The sequence below is a fragment of the Atractosteus spatula genome, chromosome 15, assembly GCF_055471065.1.
Source record: "Atractosteus spatula isolate fAtrSpa1 chromosome 15, fAtrSpa1.hap1, whole genome shotgun sequence".
Taxonomy (NCBI): domain Eukaryota; kingdom Metazoa; phylum Chordata; class Actinopteri; order Semionotiformes; family Lepisosteidae; genus Atractosteus; species Atractosteus spatula.
In genome coordinates this window covers 10,167,613-10,182,841 of record NC_142720.1, presented here as the reverse complement: position 1 = coordinate 10,182,841, position 15,229 = coordinate 10,167,613, and the positions used below count along the sequence as shown (strand labels likewise).

General features: G+C 39.9%; 4 protein-coding genes and 1 long non-coding RNA gene across 6 annotated transcripts in view; 3 read left to right on the top strand and 2 right to left on the bottom strand.

Annotated features, from left to right (window-relative positions):
* Positions 1-53, bottom strand: part of slx4ip (SLX4 interacting protein) — a 39,355-nt gene extending 39,302 nt beyond the window's left edge. Inside the window, exon 1 of the mRNA XM_088934318.1 lies at positions 25-53. The gene's annotated coding sequence lies outside the window, so the exon portion shown is untranslated. The remainder of the gene's footprint in view (positions 1-24) is intronic.
* A 369-nt stretch (positions 54-422) lies between these two features.
* On the top strand, positions 423-5,049 carry mkks (MKKS centrosomal shuttling protein). The gene is made up of 6 exons (XM_088934332.1): positions 423-476; positions 813-1,035; positions 1,312-2,719; positions 2,945-3,126; positions 3,740-3,850; positions 4,325-5,049. Exons 3-6 carry the CDS (start codon positions 1,735-1,737, stop codon positions 4,751-4,753), a joined length of 1,707 nt encoding a protein of 568 aa, XP_088790458.1. The 5' UTR covers positions 423-476; positions 813-1,035; positions 1,312-1,734; the 3' UTR covers positions 4,754-5,049.
* LOC148820003 (uncharacterized) lies at positions 827-1,697 on the top strand. The gene is made up of 2 exons (XR_016094220.1): positions 827-1,035; positions 1,312-1,697. It is a non-coding gene; the product is annotated as an uncharacterized LOC148820003 (long non-coding RNA).
* On the top strand, positions 1,367-1,697 carry LOC148820004 (uncharacterized). The gene has a single exon (XM_088934336.1). The coding sequence runs from the start codon at positions 1,367-1,369 to the stop codon at positions 1,514-1,516; it is 150 nt and encodes a 49-aa protein (XP_088790462.1). The 3' UTR covers positions 1,517-1,697.
* Positions 5,050-6,655: 1,606 nt separating the features above from the next.
* LOC148820001 (3-oxo-5-alpha-steroid 4-dehydrogenase 2-like) lies at positions 6,656-14,822 on the bottom strand. 2 transcript variants are annotated; one of them, XM_088934334.1, is made up of 5 exons: positions 14,450-14,822; positions 9,710-9,873; positions 9,237-9,338; positions 8,546-8,696; positions 6,656-7,498 (listed from the first exon to the last, which is right to left on the bottom strand). In XM_088934334.1, the coding sequence occupies exons 1-5, from the start codon at positions 14,722-14,724 to the stop codon at positions 7,432-7,434; spliced, it is 759 nt and encodes a 252-aa protein (XP_088790460.1). In that variant the 5' UTR covers positions 14,725-14,822; the 3' UTR covers positions 6,656-7,431. The 2 variants fall into 2 exon arrangements, with proteins under 2 accessions (XP_088790460.1, XP_088790459.1); XM_088934333.1 differs by lacking the exon at positions 14,450-14,822 and adding an exon at positions 11,027-11,348.
* Positions 14,823-15,229: the final 407 nt, after the last annotated feature.

The following is a 15,229-nucleotide window of genomic DNA, read 5'->3' as shown; positions in this document are numbered from 1 at the left end:
TTTTTTATCGAAGCCGCTACGTACCGAAAGCAGCACAAACGTTTCCACGTTCTCTTTCCGCCATCAGGTTTGAATACAGGTCACGTTGGGGTGACAGAAGGACCCCCATAGGCGTCCTTGATGCCATAGAAACGATCGCTGAAACTGCAGAATTTGAATATACTTGAAGACGTTTGCTCGTTATGGTAACTAAAAGAACAAAAACGGAAGAAAAAGACGTTTACACAGAGTGTGAAGTGTCATTAGATGCGACTAGTTTTTGAATTGGATATGTATTTCAATGACAAACAATGAGTACTTAATACATGTTCATAGCTTGTATCTTATTATTCGTTACATTATATTACCGTCTCTTATAGTGCAGTGTTTGGCGCTGAAACATGTCTGAAGTAAATATTTGACAGGCATATATGTGGAAATTCGCAAATGAAAGGACCCAAAATGGCCGCCGTGTTTCTAACTGTAAGCTGCTGAAGGTGAGTCTTTTTTGTCACTTGTATTTGTAAGTCCTTACAAATATTTAAAATATTTTACTAGGTTTTGGTTTAATAATACTTGTTTACTACGGACTTTTTGAATGTTGATTTTTTCAGTTATCAACCGTAGCTATAGTTCACTCTTTAATCTTTCTATGAAATCATTCATTATGCAAGTGATCATAGGGTAAAGAGTCATGTAGCTAACGTCACAAATTAAATGGTTCTTTCTTTTAAAAAAAATGTTAATTTTGACCTCCCCATTTGCATGGAGATGTTTTTTTATATTTTGTTTTATTTTTGTTTGGTTTCTTTAAACTGTGTTTTAATTTATAGGTTCCAGCGTTACTATGGGACTAAGAAGTGTGTGGAAGAACTACAAAGTGCTTATTGTTATGGGTACGGGTCTTGGACTGATACACTGGGGTTGGTACAGCATCAAGTCAAATCCTATCTTCCACAAGAAGGAGGACAGTTACATGCCAGAGCCCGGCGTGGTGTCCTATGTCTCACAACAGCAAAGTCACCCAAAAGGAAAGCAGTAGAATACTGATCACAGGTATTGAGCGGTCATTTTTGAGCTCTGTGGCTCAAATGAAAATTCTGAAGTTTGGCCTGTGCCAGCCATTTCTCGTGCTGTAGGTTAATAGAATTGATGTTCATCTGCAATCTCGTAGTGAATATTATAGAAAACGTAATGGCACAAAATAGAATCGCTTTAACTCAGGCAATGACCTACCTGGAGAAGCTATTTTGAAAAAAATCTATTAAATCTGGAAGTTCTCTATTGTATTTCTTAGTCTAACAATATGTGTAATTTTCCCTTTCATTTCAGGCAGAAATTAATCTCCAAATAATGACAAAAAGATCCCTCGTAAAAGACTGCTAACATGAGCAATAGAAGTTGGTTGCAGAAGAACTGGCTGCTTGTGGGAGGACTTTCTTTTCTTGGTATTCACCTTGGGACATATCTAATGCAAAAGATTGTGAAAAGCTCGACTCGTTCGGATCTTGCATTGAAACAGAAGGATGTCAAGTAATGATGCCACAATCAGAAGAGCCCAACTAGACCATTATGTGCTGTTCCTTACTATTTAAGTTTAAATTAAAAAGGTTGTACTTTGAAATGGGACTATAAATGAGGTCAGACATAAATAAATCTGCATGGCCTTTCTGTAAATTATCCATGTGCAATAAAATGGCTTTGACTTAAAAAAAAAATCAAAGTCTTTAGTTTCTCTGATAGGCTAAAGCAAAGATGTCTCGTCTGTCAAATAAAAAGACCTCGCTCTGTACTTCTGAACCTTTATCAGATGATAAAGTGTGTCAGAAACTGGCAGTGTTCAGGCAGATCTTCACATCGTGTTTTGGTCCTACCGGCAGACTCAAGCAAATACATAACAATGTGGGAGGGCATGTCCAGACTACATCTACGTCAGCAGTGCTTCTGAAAGGAGTTTTCACATCACACCCTGTCCTCAAGCTACTAACTGCATCTGTTCTGAACCATATTTCTTGCTTTGGCGATTGTGGTTTGTTTGCAGCTATCCTTTCCTGTGCCCTTATCGAAAATGCACAAAGATTAAATATTGAAACAGGCATTACCCTCAAAGTGTACAGGCATCTCCTATGCCTGTGTAATGACTATCTGAACCAAGAGGAGTGTGGCTGTAGAGTAAGAATTGATTTTGGCAACAGTCAGTCTCTGCTGTCCCTGGCACGTAGTGTCATAGCTAGCAAACCGGCCTGCATGTTGACTTACAAAGAAGTGCAACACGTCAGCTCACTGGTGGTGCAGGCGTTCTTGCAGACTGTTCCCTGTGAGGCTGAGGAATATGTTTGTTTAGGGAAGGTGGTCTTCGTTTCTGTCGAAGGCCACAGAGCGATGGATTCAGCTCTGTTTCCTGGCCTGCTGGTAGAAATGCCAGAGATGCTGTCTCCTTCTGACCTGAAGAGGCTAGATCAAAGAGCCGTCACTCTGGCGCTGTTCAACACTTCGCTCTCAGGTGACCTTTCGGAGACGGGGGACGGAACGCTGGAAGTTAGTTGTGGCCTTAGCCCAGAAGCAGCCGTCCTGGAGCTGCTGCTGAGGATGGGGAAGCAGATAGTCAGTGACAGCGTAGCGCTGCTGGCATGTCAGAAGGTGGTACATCCTGTCTTGAAGCAGTACCTGAAGGAGCATCATGTGATCGTCATAGAGAGGTTGGGGATTTCACTCATGGAACCACTAAGTCAAATGACAGGTGTGTAATTCACTTGTAGGTAACTCAGATTATAAAGAGGAGAACATGGAAATAGCCCAGTTGCTTGTGTAGAGTATTATTTAAAGTTTGTAGAATTGATAGTTGCATTTTTTGTTGATTTGCAGAGTATTTTTTTCTCAAATATGATGGATATTGTTTTTAACTTTTAAAATATTGAATATGACTGGCTCTTAATGATTTTTAACCTTTGTTCTTGTGAAATAGGTGCCCTACCTATTGCTAGTTTTCAGTCTCCTGTTCCATCCAAGTGCTATGGACAGCTGAGCAATATCCTTGTGAAGAGCTTTGGGTCTAGACAGATGCTTAATTTAATCCCAGCTGGAGATTCAACAGTCTGCAGTCTGGGGCTGTGCAACAGAAATGAGACTACCCTTAATGAGCTCAAGGTAGGCTGTATTAGATTATTTTAAGAACAGAAGATGTGTACACTAATTGTTCCAAAACACTTCTTTTTTTACTTGAAGACATTTTGGTATCTGTCAAGACTATGAAGAATTCACGGTAGGTTTGAATGAGCTACAGTAGGCAATAAATCACAACTCAGGTGTTTTAAAATAGACATTTCTGTATAATCTGTTGCTTACTCTACCTGCTTGTAATGCTTTTGAGAAGACTTTGAATGAAAGGAATGGCAATGGCTTTCTACCTTTTATCATGCTACATACATCATATTACAATCAAAAGCCGTATTTGTTAAGATAATATAAATTCTGCCATTCATGACATGATATCTCCATGTTTTTGTATATTGGAGTACAGTAACTGGTACAGTCAGTACAGCAGGATGTACAGCAGCAAAGATTACATGTTACTGATAACAGAAACTGTTGCTTTGCTTACATTCTCAAAATGCATTTATTATATGCATTATACATATATTAAACTCAAAAGCGCATTTTAGATTTCTTTAAATCTAGCATTTTACAGCAGTTCCCTTACTTTAAACTCATTAATATTTTTAATTCTGGGCTCTTATATCTAAATGGCTTTTTATTCCAGTTGACGTGCCAAAATGCAGAACATGTCTTGAGGCTATCACTGAAGAGTCCCTTTGTGCTTTTTGGTGGAGGGTGTACAGAAACACATTTGGCTGCCTACATCAGAAACAAGGTTTGTATCTGGGGGAAAAACATTGTTGTGATGCTCGATAATTAAAAATGTACAGCCATCTGAGTGTCTGATTGTTCTCTCACATGGGATGTTGCGTTGTGCCTTGTTCAATTTCAGCTAGCTCAAGAAACCTCTGTTGATGTTGGAAAGATTTAGCAGTCTTCAAAATGAGCTTGAAATGTGAGCAGTGTGGCTGGGGAGTTGGATGCGATTCCCCCATTTCTTTTTGTTTAAAGCAGTGGACTCGGTTGTTTTTTAATGGTCTTTAGACCAGCTGTGTTTTGGAGACTGGTTAAATAAACACAGTCTCGGCTTATTATGGAGAACCTTATTTTAAAAAAAGCCGGGACTAGGTACTTTACATTTTTGCCATCAGGACGGAAATGTGATATGTCTGATAAATGCATGCATCGTGAAAAACTCGCAGGGAGAAAAGAGCTCATTTTGAAATAGGTTCCCTAATGTCTCTTACAGTGCAGCAGTGGTGTTGATGGTACGTTACTGGGGCTTGGCTGTTCACCCACCCAGTTCCAGATGGCGGCTGACAGCTTCTGCCGAGCCCTGGAGTCAGTGGGCCGATCCCTGGAGCACGACGGAGGGGAATCCCTCGTGGATCTGTGCTGTGGCCATCGCTGGTCCGGCCCCGGCGGCGCTGCCCCCGATGTTCCGTGGAAGGACGTGGTCAGCCTGTGTGGCTGTGGACGGCTGGACCGACAAGAAGGTCTGCAGTGGGTCATTCTTGGCGGGAAGGGCCCTTCGTTCTCTCCCACCCTGCCAGCAGAGAGCTGTGCTCAACACCTCGTGCTAGACTCCTTTCCGGCAAAGCTCAACGCTTTGCAGGTAGCCGTTGAGACGGCCAACCTCATCCTGGATCTCAAGTACGTCATACAAGACGTCAATTAACGTTTTTATGGTTGTATGTCACAGCATTTAAGCTGATCCTAAAAGTGCGTAAAAGCAGGAAAATTAAAAAATAGACCATACTTATATTTTCCCCACTAGAAGTGAAAACTTGTCAAGTTTCTATAATGGCACAGATGGAGAGTTACTTTTCGTAATTACTGGGTTTCCCCACCAGGTGGCATCATCACCCCCAGCTGTTGGAAGAATGGTACTGTACATTTGAATTTGTGAGCATTTTCAAAGGAGCAGACTGGGTGAACCGTGGCAGTTTGTAAATAAAGACACATTTTTGTGGCTTACCGTGCGTCGCTTCATTGTGTTCATGAGACCAAAGAGTTTAAGTCTTGAAAGAATTTTGTTTGTAAAACATTCCCACATATTTACTTTGCTTTTATTGTTGTGTCGATGAACACGATATCAACCAAACGTAATGCGTTTTAAAGATGTAGAATAGATTTTAAAACATAAAAATTGTAAATTGTCCGGTTTCACAAATTAATGCCTGGCCTTTTAAATCAACTAGTATAGTTTCCCACTTGGGATGGAATAAATGTTCTAAGATCCATAAATAGGCAGATGGAAACCTTATTTATTCACATTATTTAAAAGGTTAAGTGCAATGAATTAGTACCCGCATGTGGGTATCTTGGTTTCAGTGTTTTTCAGATACTAATGATAAACTTTCTTTGCACGAAATGACAACGAAAGCAAGGCACTAACTGGTTTAAGAAAACAATCCTATTGATGTTATCTAATATGTCTAGGTTTGACGCTATGTACTTAGTGATTCAGACCTGAATATCATAGTAAAATAATATGAACATCTAGCCCCTGTACCACAATGATGTATTATTACATGAAAAAGATTAATTCTTCCACTAAAGAGTGGGTTTTAAAATTATATTTCGGTCTTTTGTCTGGTTTACCCTCCAATATCTTCACAAGAGTTGCGTGTGAAAATGCTAGCAAATGTGCACTTATTTAACTTGTCAACATTACCTGATCCAGTCTGGTTTTGTGTATAATATTTATTATACAGTGTCAGTGTTGTGTGTAATATGTATTCACCCAGCCACAACAGACTATAGTTTTGCTATCTGTTAATAAAAAATGCAAAAGTAATCAGTAATGTTTATTTTTCCGATTGGGAAGATTGGCAAATGCAAATTAAAATACATCGCCCTTTAAAATATACCATTTAGTTAAAACCAAAATTCACCCTTAAAAATCGTATAATCTTTTAACACTTCATGATTTAGGCTAATTCCTGTTTTTTTTTTTTATTATGGATGCTCCTCACAGTCACAGTTTGACTACAGCAGTTAGAGAAGTGCTCAAGCCATTGGACAATGAGTAGCATTATTAAGTGACTACTTCAAAACGTTTTTCTGGCTTCATTGCTTGTTGGTGAATAACCACTAAAGACCAAGGTAATTAGTAACAAAATAGTGTTTTATGTGAAAACACCAAACGAATAACAGATTATCTGGCATAATTCAATTATTGAATATTAAAAATGGAGTTTTACACAGATTTTCAGGAATAGATCCTTTCAGATGGGTTGTCGTTCTCCTCAACAGGATGGGTTACCCCAATGAAGTCTGCTGTTTGAATCACCCCTCTTCTTCATATTAATTTGGGTTTGATAGAACTACCGATGTTTCATAAATAGTTCAACAAGTGGTAAGATACAGAGAAAATAACTAGAATATTCAGTAAAAATAAATATTATATTAAAACGTAAGTGCCGAGTAATCTTTATCAGTTTTTTTTCTGGTTTGTGTTTGTTTTAATCTATTTCTGTCTACTAAAATTTTATTCTAGTAGATGCTGCAGTAAACGACCACACACTCCAGTTTGGCAGCTGGACAGCGGCACAGAAGAGGCTGGAGACAGAGAAACTCATCTCCAATAAAAGGGGTTTTATTGTGTTTTTCTAGTACAGCCAGAGTGCTAGTCACCAGGGGAGAGAAAGAGAGGGGGATAGAGAGAGAAGATAACTGCACTCTCAGTTAGCAGGACATGTGGTGAAAGAGAAGATGGGGTACCCCCTTCTCTAGGGTAACCCACAGGAAGCAGAGGCAGGTGGTGTCAAGGCTGAGACTGCAGTAATGCAGTACAACATTGGGCAGGGGGAGCAAAGTTCTACAATATTTAAAATATTCTAAGTAAGATGAAAATTGATCTGTTAATATTTTGATTGAATTCCTGAAGTTTGACAAAACAAAGAATCAGTAAGTGCCTGATAAGTATTGTACACCCAAGGAGTCACCTTGACAGGAATCTGTAAAATTCCTGTAAAGTTAAACCTTTGAGGTTTGAGGTGAGAATTGAGGCTTACGCTTTTAACCCCTTACAAAGGAAACGAGTAAACAGCTCATAGTATAACCCACACACAAATTTCTTTGATTGGAATCTTATTTAACTATTATAAATTTATATATATATATAAGCCTCAGGAACCTCCTGTTTACCTTCCTTATGAAAACAGGAAACATGAAGATTCTTTACAGTAACAGAACATATTGATCCGTCTCATGTCTTCGTTATTCTCAGAACACAAACTGTTTTTCAGACAGATTGTGTTCAACTTTGTGTCCATATTTTCTTCATCTGCCAGTGAAGCTTCGTCTTGGAACTCTCCTCCTTTGCAAATGACCAGAGGAGCATCTAACTTCTTAGAAAATAAAGGGTATCAGAGCTTTCCTTGTCTTTGGATAATCTCTGAATTTCTGTAAGTAGAACCTGGAGGTGAGAGGAAAAAATACCAGAAGGCCTCAAACTTAGGGACTCAACGGTGACACACAACTAAAGAAAGATCACGGCATACTAGGGTGGAAATGACTGAAAGGTAGTTTTTGACACAACATGAGTCACAAAAATGAGAATCGGGGCCTGGAGTAGTGTGAGCTTGCAGAATTTGAACTTCAGTGTTTGGAAAAAATAGTGCATTTCTTAATCCAGTTTGCAGGTTTGTAAACTGTATGCATTCTCCCACCATTCGCTTCTATGGCCTGCCCCATTCATGTCCATTGAAGGGTCAATAGCTTTACCAGCCTGCTTTGCCCATTATACTGTATTCTACTCAGGCTGCTGAAAGCTAAAGCTCCAGAAAAAATGTGTTTGTGTTCTCGTGCATGACTATTCTGTTGCACTGAATTTGTACACAACAACCCTCTAAGAAAAGCTAAGGTAACGCTTTATTATGTCACAGATATTACAATATATTCTCCACCCCCTCCCCCCTCAGTACAAGACTTTTTCAGTGTAGGCACCGTCAAAGGTAATGTATTCCACATCAGCACTACAGCTCCCAGATAAAAGCAATATGCTTGATGCCAAATAAGTAAGATGGGCCAAACAGTCCTGTCTTGTTTGTACTCATACATTCATATCTCAAATCAAGGTGCAGGGGCAAAGAAAAACAGGGCTAGCAGAATTCCAGACGAAGCAAACAAGTATGAAACTTTTTCTCAGCTATTTCTTTCAAAGCAATGTTGGCACCTAATGTTTTTGTCTGTGTGACAAGCAAGAACAGGTTTAAAAGCCTTGTAATGTAACTCAGCTGTAACCTCATCTCAGCGTGCTCCACAGAATGTTGCCAGATGAACAGATAACGAGCAGGAAGGAAGAGCCAGGAGTTCCACCGAAAGGACACGCAGTATTAAGTACTGCTTTACTCCTCTGGAATTCTGACAGCAGATAACATCTAAAACACAGTACACGAAGCGTGTCGTCTCGTCTCTCAACTAGTCGGAGATTGGACGGATGACTTTGTCCTGGGGTACGTACCTGTGGTGGTGGTAGGCACGGGGCCCAATGGAGCAGGTGGTGAAGAAGGCAAAAGAAAAGGCTGGCAGAGACCAGGTCGCTATGGCATAGCCAAACCACTCTAAAATCTCACCAAAGAAGTTGGCGCCTGAGACATACTCAAACAAGCCACCTTAAAAAAAAATGAGGACAGAGCTTATCTGTTTTTGGCACAAGAAGAGACATTGCACAGCTTGCGATGCTGATGCTGATAAAATCAACCCACACTGTTGAAATGCAAACGCAAACGTACAGCATATCACCGAAATCCCCTCTACAGAGACAAAAAAACAGCATTCCACTTCAGATGGATAGAATACTTTGGAGCATATAGTGCATCAGCTGAATATAGATTCTGCAATGGCTATACTGGTTTTGTCTTGTAATGATGCTTTGCAATGTTCAGTGCTTAAATCAGAATTGGCATTTTAGAAGCACTAGATCTTGTGTGTCCAAAGTGTATGTACAAAGTTTTGCCACAGTTATTATCTGCTCCAGATATACTAGTGTTTGCACATTTGTATTTTTTAACAAACACGGTAAAGAGAAAAAACCTTAGGTTTCCTGAAATGCAGCCCAAGAGCAGCACAGAACTGCAATGATATAAATATAGCAGAGTCCACATATGTCCACATGCAGCAGGTGCCCAGGGATTAAACTGCTAAGCTGTTACCTCTTGGAATCTTATAATGGTCTTCTCCCGGTTTCCTCAAATTGCGCAGAATATGGTCACTGTGAATATTTATAGCCATGCCCAGGCCAAACAAAATTAAACCTAAAAAATTCAAAAGACTATAATTAAGACCACATTCTTAAAAATACATTTTTGATTACTAATCATTATTATGATAGATTTGGTAGAGAAGAACATAAAAACTCAATTAAATTTCTAAAGATTTCATTTCAACAACAATGACTAAGAGCTATAATACACTTCTTTTAGGGTTTCTCAGACATTTTCAACAAAGTAGGTTGGCCATTTTCAATCCCTGAGAAAGTCCAAAAATTACTACATTTATAGTTGGGACAATTAAACCCCTGAGCATTTATTTTACACATTGGTTTGAATTTCTAGTACTCAGATTGAAAGAGCAGATTCATTTTAACACTTAAGTCTTTCACTGTCTCATCTCCATACACGCTCACCAAGGATAAGTCTGATGTCAGTGAGCCAGGCATCATCATACTGTGCACAGTACAGCATGTAGTGGCCCTGGAAGAAGCCATTCACAGTGCAGAATATCACTGCTGATATCATGATGTGGAGTGGAAAGGGTTGACCTTTGTTGAGCAAAGCATAGATGAAAGTCCTAGCAGGAGTAAAAACAGAAACAAAGATTTTCTCAGACATTTGGTCATTGAGCCATATAAAGCTTTGTATTATCCCTCAGTAAAGACCAAAGCTTAAGCTTCCCGACAGAAGTCACTAGATTTTTGGTTAAAATATACTGGTAAAGTTTGGAACTTGGTTCCTTTTTGTCTTAGGAGTCAACTAGTTACTGTTTGGCAATGGTCCTTGGCCACAGACACCAGATTCATGAGGTCAGTCTTGGATGTTATACTTCAAAACATCATATTCTGATGATGCCAGAGTTTTCCTAGGATTCCCAGTATTGCCTTTTAATTCCCAAATTTGTTCTCCAACTACACATTTTGGTAAAGCTTGTTGACATCTGGAGGGACAGCAGTAATGCCATCAGCTTTGAACTTCATGATGATGCACAGCCAAATGAAACTGGCACTGGATCTTCTTAATTTTGAATGGCCTTCTCCAGAACGGTTGAGCTTGTATATCATTTACCTTGGATATCTGGACAATATTCTGTCTTCCCCCATTATGATGTGACGCTCCGCGTTTTGTTTCTGTGTTAACATCCCACATGCAAACAAAGGGGCTCTTAAACGGCACTCAGTTATACTAATACAGTCTGGAATGATTACACAACTTAGCAAACATTAAGCCTACTTAAAATAATTTCTCATAAGTAAACTACTCTATATTTATAGAGGGTGTAAATATGCATTATGCACCACAAATATGCACATATGGTTTCAGCTAAGAAAAAAAATTAAGTCTGGTACACTTATTTGCACACACAGTGAATACACATTGTTAGGAAAGAGCAAGAAAGGGAAATGCTATTTTTATTCATACAGTAGCGTAAAATAAAAAATAAAAACATTAGTAATATCTCTACTCCTTACATCTATCCATTCATTTTCAGTAAGAACTTTATACTTAGGCAGTAACTGTAAACTGAGTTGGAACTACATCTTGGGTGAGATGCCAGTCCATCACAGGGAAATTTAGAGATGCCAATTAACCTTGACAGGATGTCTCTGTATTGTGGAAGGAAAGCAGAACACTTGGACAAACCCACACAGAAACATGCTCACACAGATGACCACAGTCATTCCTCCTCTTAATACACAGGTTAAGAATTTCAATCCAGAAGCTCATACCTTTGAAAATAGTGTCCGCAGAAGAGAGAGAGCAGCAGTGCTTTCCCTATTGCAGAAGTCTCGTATCCTGCAGTGTACCATAGCAGTAAAGGCACAAAAAAAGCTGGAAACTCCTGCAAAAGCCAGGCAACCCTGGCTGAAACTGACTTACGAGCCCCAGATTGCTTTACATACCTGCCATACCGCCCAGGGGCTTGGGAAACTGTTTGTTTGTAGCTAAATCCAATGCCTCCAAAAATTAAGATTAAGCTATAAGAAACAAACAGGCTTTGGCAACAAAACATTCTTACTCCTAGTCTGAACCATGCAATTCAGATACTGAATTTATGGAGAAGTGGTTAAAGAACAGGGCCAGTAACAGAAAAGGAAACTTGAGCAACCTTTTATGTAAGAGATATGGGTCCAATCTTGAGTAACCCTCTCAAGAACCCTGTTTCAAAGCCAGGCTTTTTATTTGTCGCTAAATAGGTTTTCAGAAGGAGACATGTGACATTTGTACATTAGTACAGCTTCCAATTCTATAAAATACATAAATACAATTGCTTACACATACAGTAACTGCTCTTATCCTGGAGTGATCGACCCTCGCAAAGTGTATCGTGTTGCCAGGTCACTCAAAGACAAGTTTTGGATCAATCGTAAATATTATTACATGAGGGGGAAGATAAGGACTTTGTTTTCCCATGAAAATTACAATACTCTCTTGTCTCAGCTGTATCTCCCTGCAATGCACAACTGGCAGCTCACTGAAGCTCAGCAGGTGTGAGCCTGGTCAGTACCTGGATGGGAGACCTCCTGGGAAAGCTAAGGTTGCTGCTGGAAGAGGTATTAGAGGGGCCAGTAATGGGTGCTCACCCTGCAGTCTGTGTGGATCCTAATGCACTAGTATAGAAGAAGAGGAACAAGGAATGATGGCAGCTCTTGGAAGAACCAGGCTACTCTAGCAGGAATTTTCCGGGTGTCCTTTGAGGGCACAGCATAGCGCCCATAAGGAGTCCGTGCAGATCTCTGCCGGAACATATAGCCCATCCCAAAGAAAATCAAAAACCAGCTGTAGCCCTGTGCTAAGTTCTCCTGGCAGAACATCTTCCCACTGAGATGACTGAGTGAGAATACAACTGGAGTGAAGAGAGTATTTACAGTGGTTCACACACGCACTGCCCTGCTATGAAAAAAAGAGTGCCGTCGGCTTTTCAAATCCTTTTCAGGGCTGAAATTTGAGACAGCTCCTCTGATGACGCCACTCAGTGTGCCAGAGGCTTTCCTAAGCTGTTTTTTTTCCTCATACACTTGTGCAGGATAAACTTTTAGGATGCCTTTGCTTGTTTTTCAAATGTGTGCAATGATGAGAACATGAAGATTTCAAAATGTGAGAATTTACACTGCAGATATGTCATTTTATAGTATTTTACTAGTATAGTGATGGGGACACTATACTGTAAAAAGATGCTGTCCTTTGAATGAAACATAAAACCAAGGTCCTGAATCTCAGTGGTCATTTAAAATCACATGGCCATTTCTTAAAAAGAGTTGGGGTGTTACTCCAAATCTCCCCCTGGCTTTTATCAATCATGGCCTCCTAATAATCCCCACCTATGAATTGGCTTCATCACTCCTCCCCACTAATAGCTGATGTGTGGTGAGCGTACTGGTGCACCTGGGCTGCTGTCGCTTTATCCAGGTGGAGAAAAGTCCCCATTACCTGTAAAGTGCCAGTGGGCTTTCCAGAAAAGCGCTATAAAAGTTCATGGGTTAATTATTATCTAATTGTCTCATTTGAGGATTCACAATGGCCAACAGACAATCCAGGTGGCCAAACAGTTTTAGTCATCTTTAACACGGACTAAACCAACTGGTATGAAATTGTTAAGCTATCCCTCTTAGAGCACCTCTGGAGAAGATGGTATTAAATGCACAGACACGGAGAGGCAAGACTGAAACGAACCAGGGAAAACAGGAGGGAGTATCAAACGTGTATCAGAAACTCTTTTCTGAAACTGTCACTTAAACACAAATCTCTTGAAGAGGGTTAATACTTAAAGGCAATAGCTAGTATGATTAAATATCTTTCGGTAGATAAAGGGCAGGCTGGTCTTGGCACAAGTAAACTGTAAGCTGGGTGCAGGTGGAACCTGGGTACAGGTGCAGCTTACAGTTTTAAAGTTAAGAACCTTTACTCAGACAAACTAAGAAGCATGCATTAGCATTAGGAAGAAATGTTTAACAGAACAATCAGAATCAGTGAAACATAATAATCATCCCCTTGCAGTAAGAATTTAATACGCTTGTGCTAAGAATTGTGTATAGAGTGACTCAATTATGTTATAAAACTGCTGTAAGCCCCAGAGTGCATTTATCTTACACAAACACAACAATGAGGAAACTGGCTGGGATGTTTCAAATGGTCTTTGTTTGGTTTTAAGGAGGTGAGACAGTCTTTGGTCTTTGTGTTTATCATAAATGTTATCGTGTTGCTGGATCACTCAAGCATGTCCAACCATTATGTTCTCTCACAGTGTTGTTTCTGTCTTCTTTTCAGAAACAGCAATCTCACACAGAACCTTGGCTTTTTTTAAAGGTCACCCATTTATGCTGAAAGTGACACTGGTTTTATTAAGAAGACTAAATTGTGGTTGGGTGGGAGTAAGGGGCAGTGTTGCCAATTTCTTAGTAGAGCTGTGCTCTTCTTGTGAGCTCCTTAATTTGGCACCATGGTTAAAAGGATTGAGTGCTAACTGCTTCCTCCAGTTTGCATTCAGCTGCAGTCTCCCATGCACCACATATAAAATGTGGACATGTACATAATGTAGAATGCAGAATCCAAAATGTCTGATTTAAGTTTTTATTTAAGAACTATGTACAAGATTTTAATTTGGCGTTACAATGAAAAAAATGTGAAAAGCAAACTGCTTCTTCCTTCCATTTGCAGCCTTCATGTATTTTATGAAATCATGTTTTCACACTCGCAGTATGAAGGGAAAGTATTTTTCCAAATAAATAAATGCAGCTATTCTTTCAATCTGTGCTTTCAATCTTCATACTTTCCAAGTCCCCGCGTCACTGTATTGTATAAAGCGGTTTTGGCAAATGACCCGACTTTCCTAGTCAGTAATATTACCTTGTAGACCTAGACGAATGTAACTGGAAAAACATTCTAAAATAAATATATTTTCCTGCACATTTCTTGATTAGTGGTATCTGTTGGACTTTCAGGTTCAGCTTTACTAAAACTAGGGAAACTAGGAAAATGAGGCTGCACAATCTACAATCTACAATGGTATTTTTATGTGCTTTAGAGCCCATGGCAGTGCCCATTCACCAACTCTTCACAGAACAGACCCCACTGAAGATGAGAGACATCTGAATGAAGCACACTTCACTGAGCCCCAAGGTGCTCAGCTTGCAGAGAATGTGAATCCATACCTGTGAAAGTAGTGCCCACAGAACATCAAGAGGAGAAGGTTCCTGCCTGTTGTGCATGGCCCATGTGCTGCATAGTACAGAAGAAGAGGAACAAGGAATGATGGCAGCTCTTGGAAGAACCAGGCTACTCTAGCAGGAATTTTCCGGGTGTCCTTTGAGGGCACAGCATAGCGCCCATAAGGAGTCCGTGCAGATCTCTGCCGGAACATATAGCCCATCCCAAAAAAAATCAAAAACCAGCTGTAGCCCTGTGCTAAGTTCTCCTGGCACAACATCTTCCCACTGAGATGACTGAGTGAGAATACAACTGGAGTGAAGAGAGTATTTACAGTGGTTCACACACGCACTGCCCTGCTATGAAAAAAAGAGTGCCGTCGGCTTTTCAAATCCTTTTCAGGGCTGAAATTTGAGACAGCTCCTCTGATGACGCCACTCAGTGTGCCAGAGGCTTTCCTAAGCTGTTTTTTTTCCTCATACACTTGTGCAGGATAAACTTTTAGGATGCCTTTGCTTGTTTTTCAAATGTGTGCAATGATGAGAACATGAAGATTTCAAAATGTGAGAATTTACACTGCAGATATGTCATTTTATAGACATCTGTTGGTAATTGTTCAAATGTTTTTGTATTGAGATGACCAGGGGAAGGATCATCCAGGACAGGTATTTCAGGAACGACCTATTTAATATACTTGAGTTAGACCTGAGCAAGATGGCTGCCAAGATAAACCTGCTGACCCACAGATGGAAAGGGCATATTCTGAAAAACAATGAGACACAGGT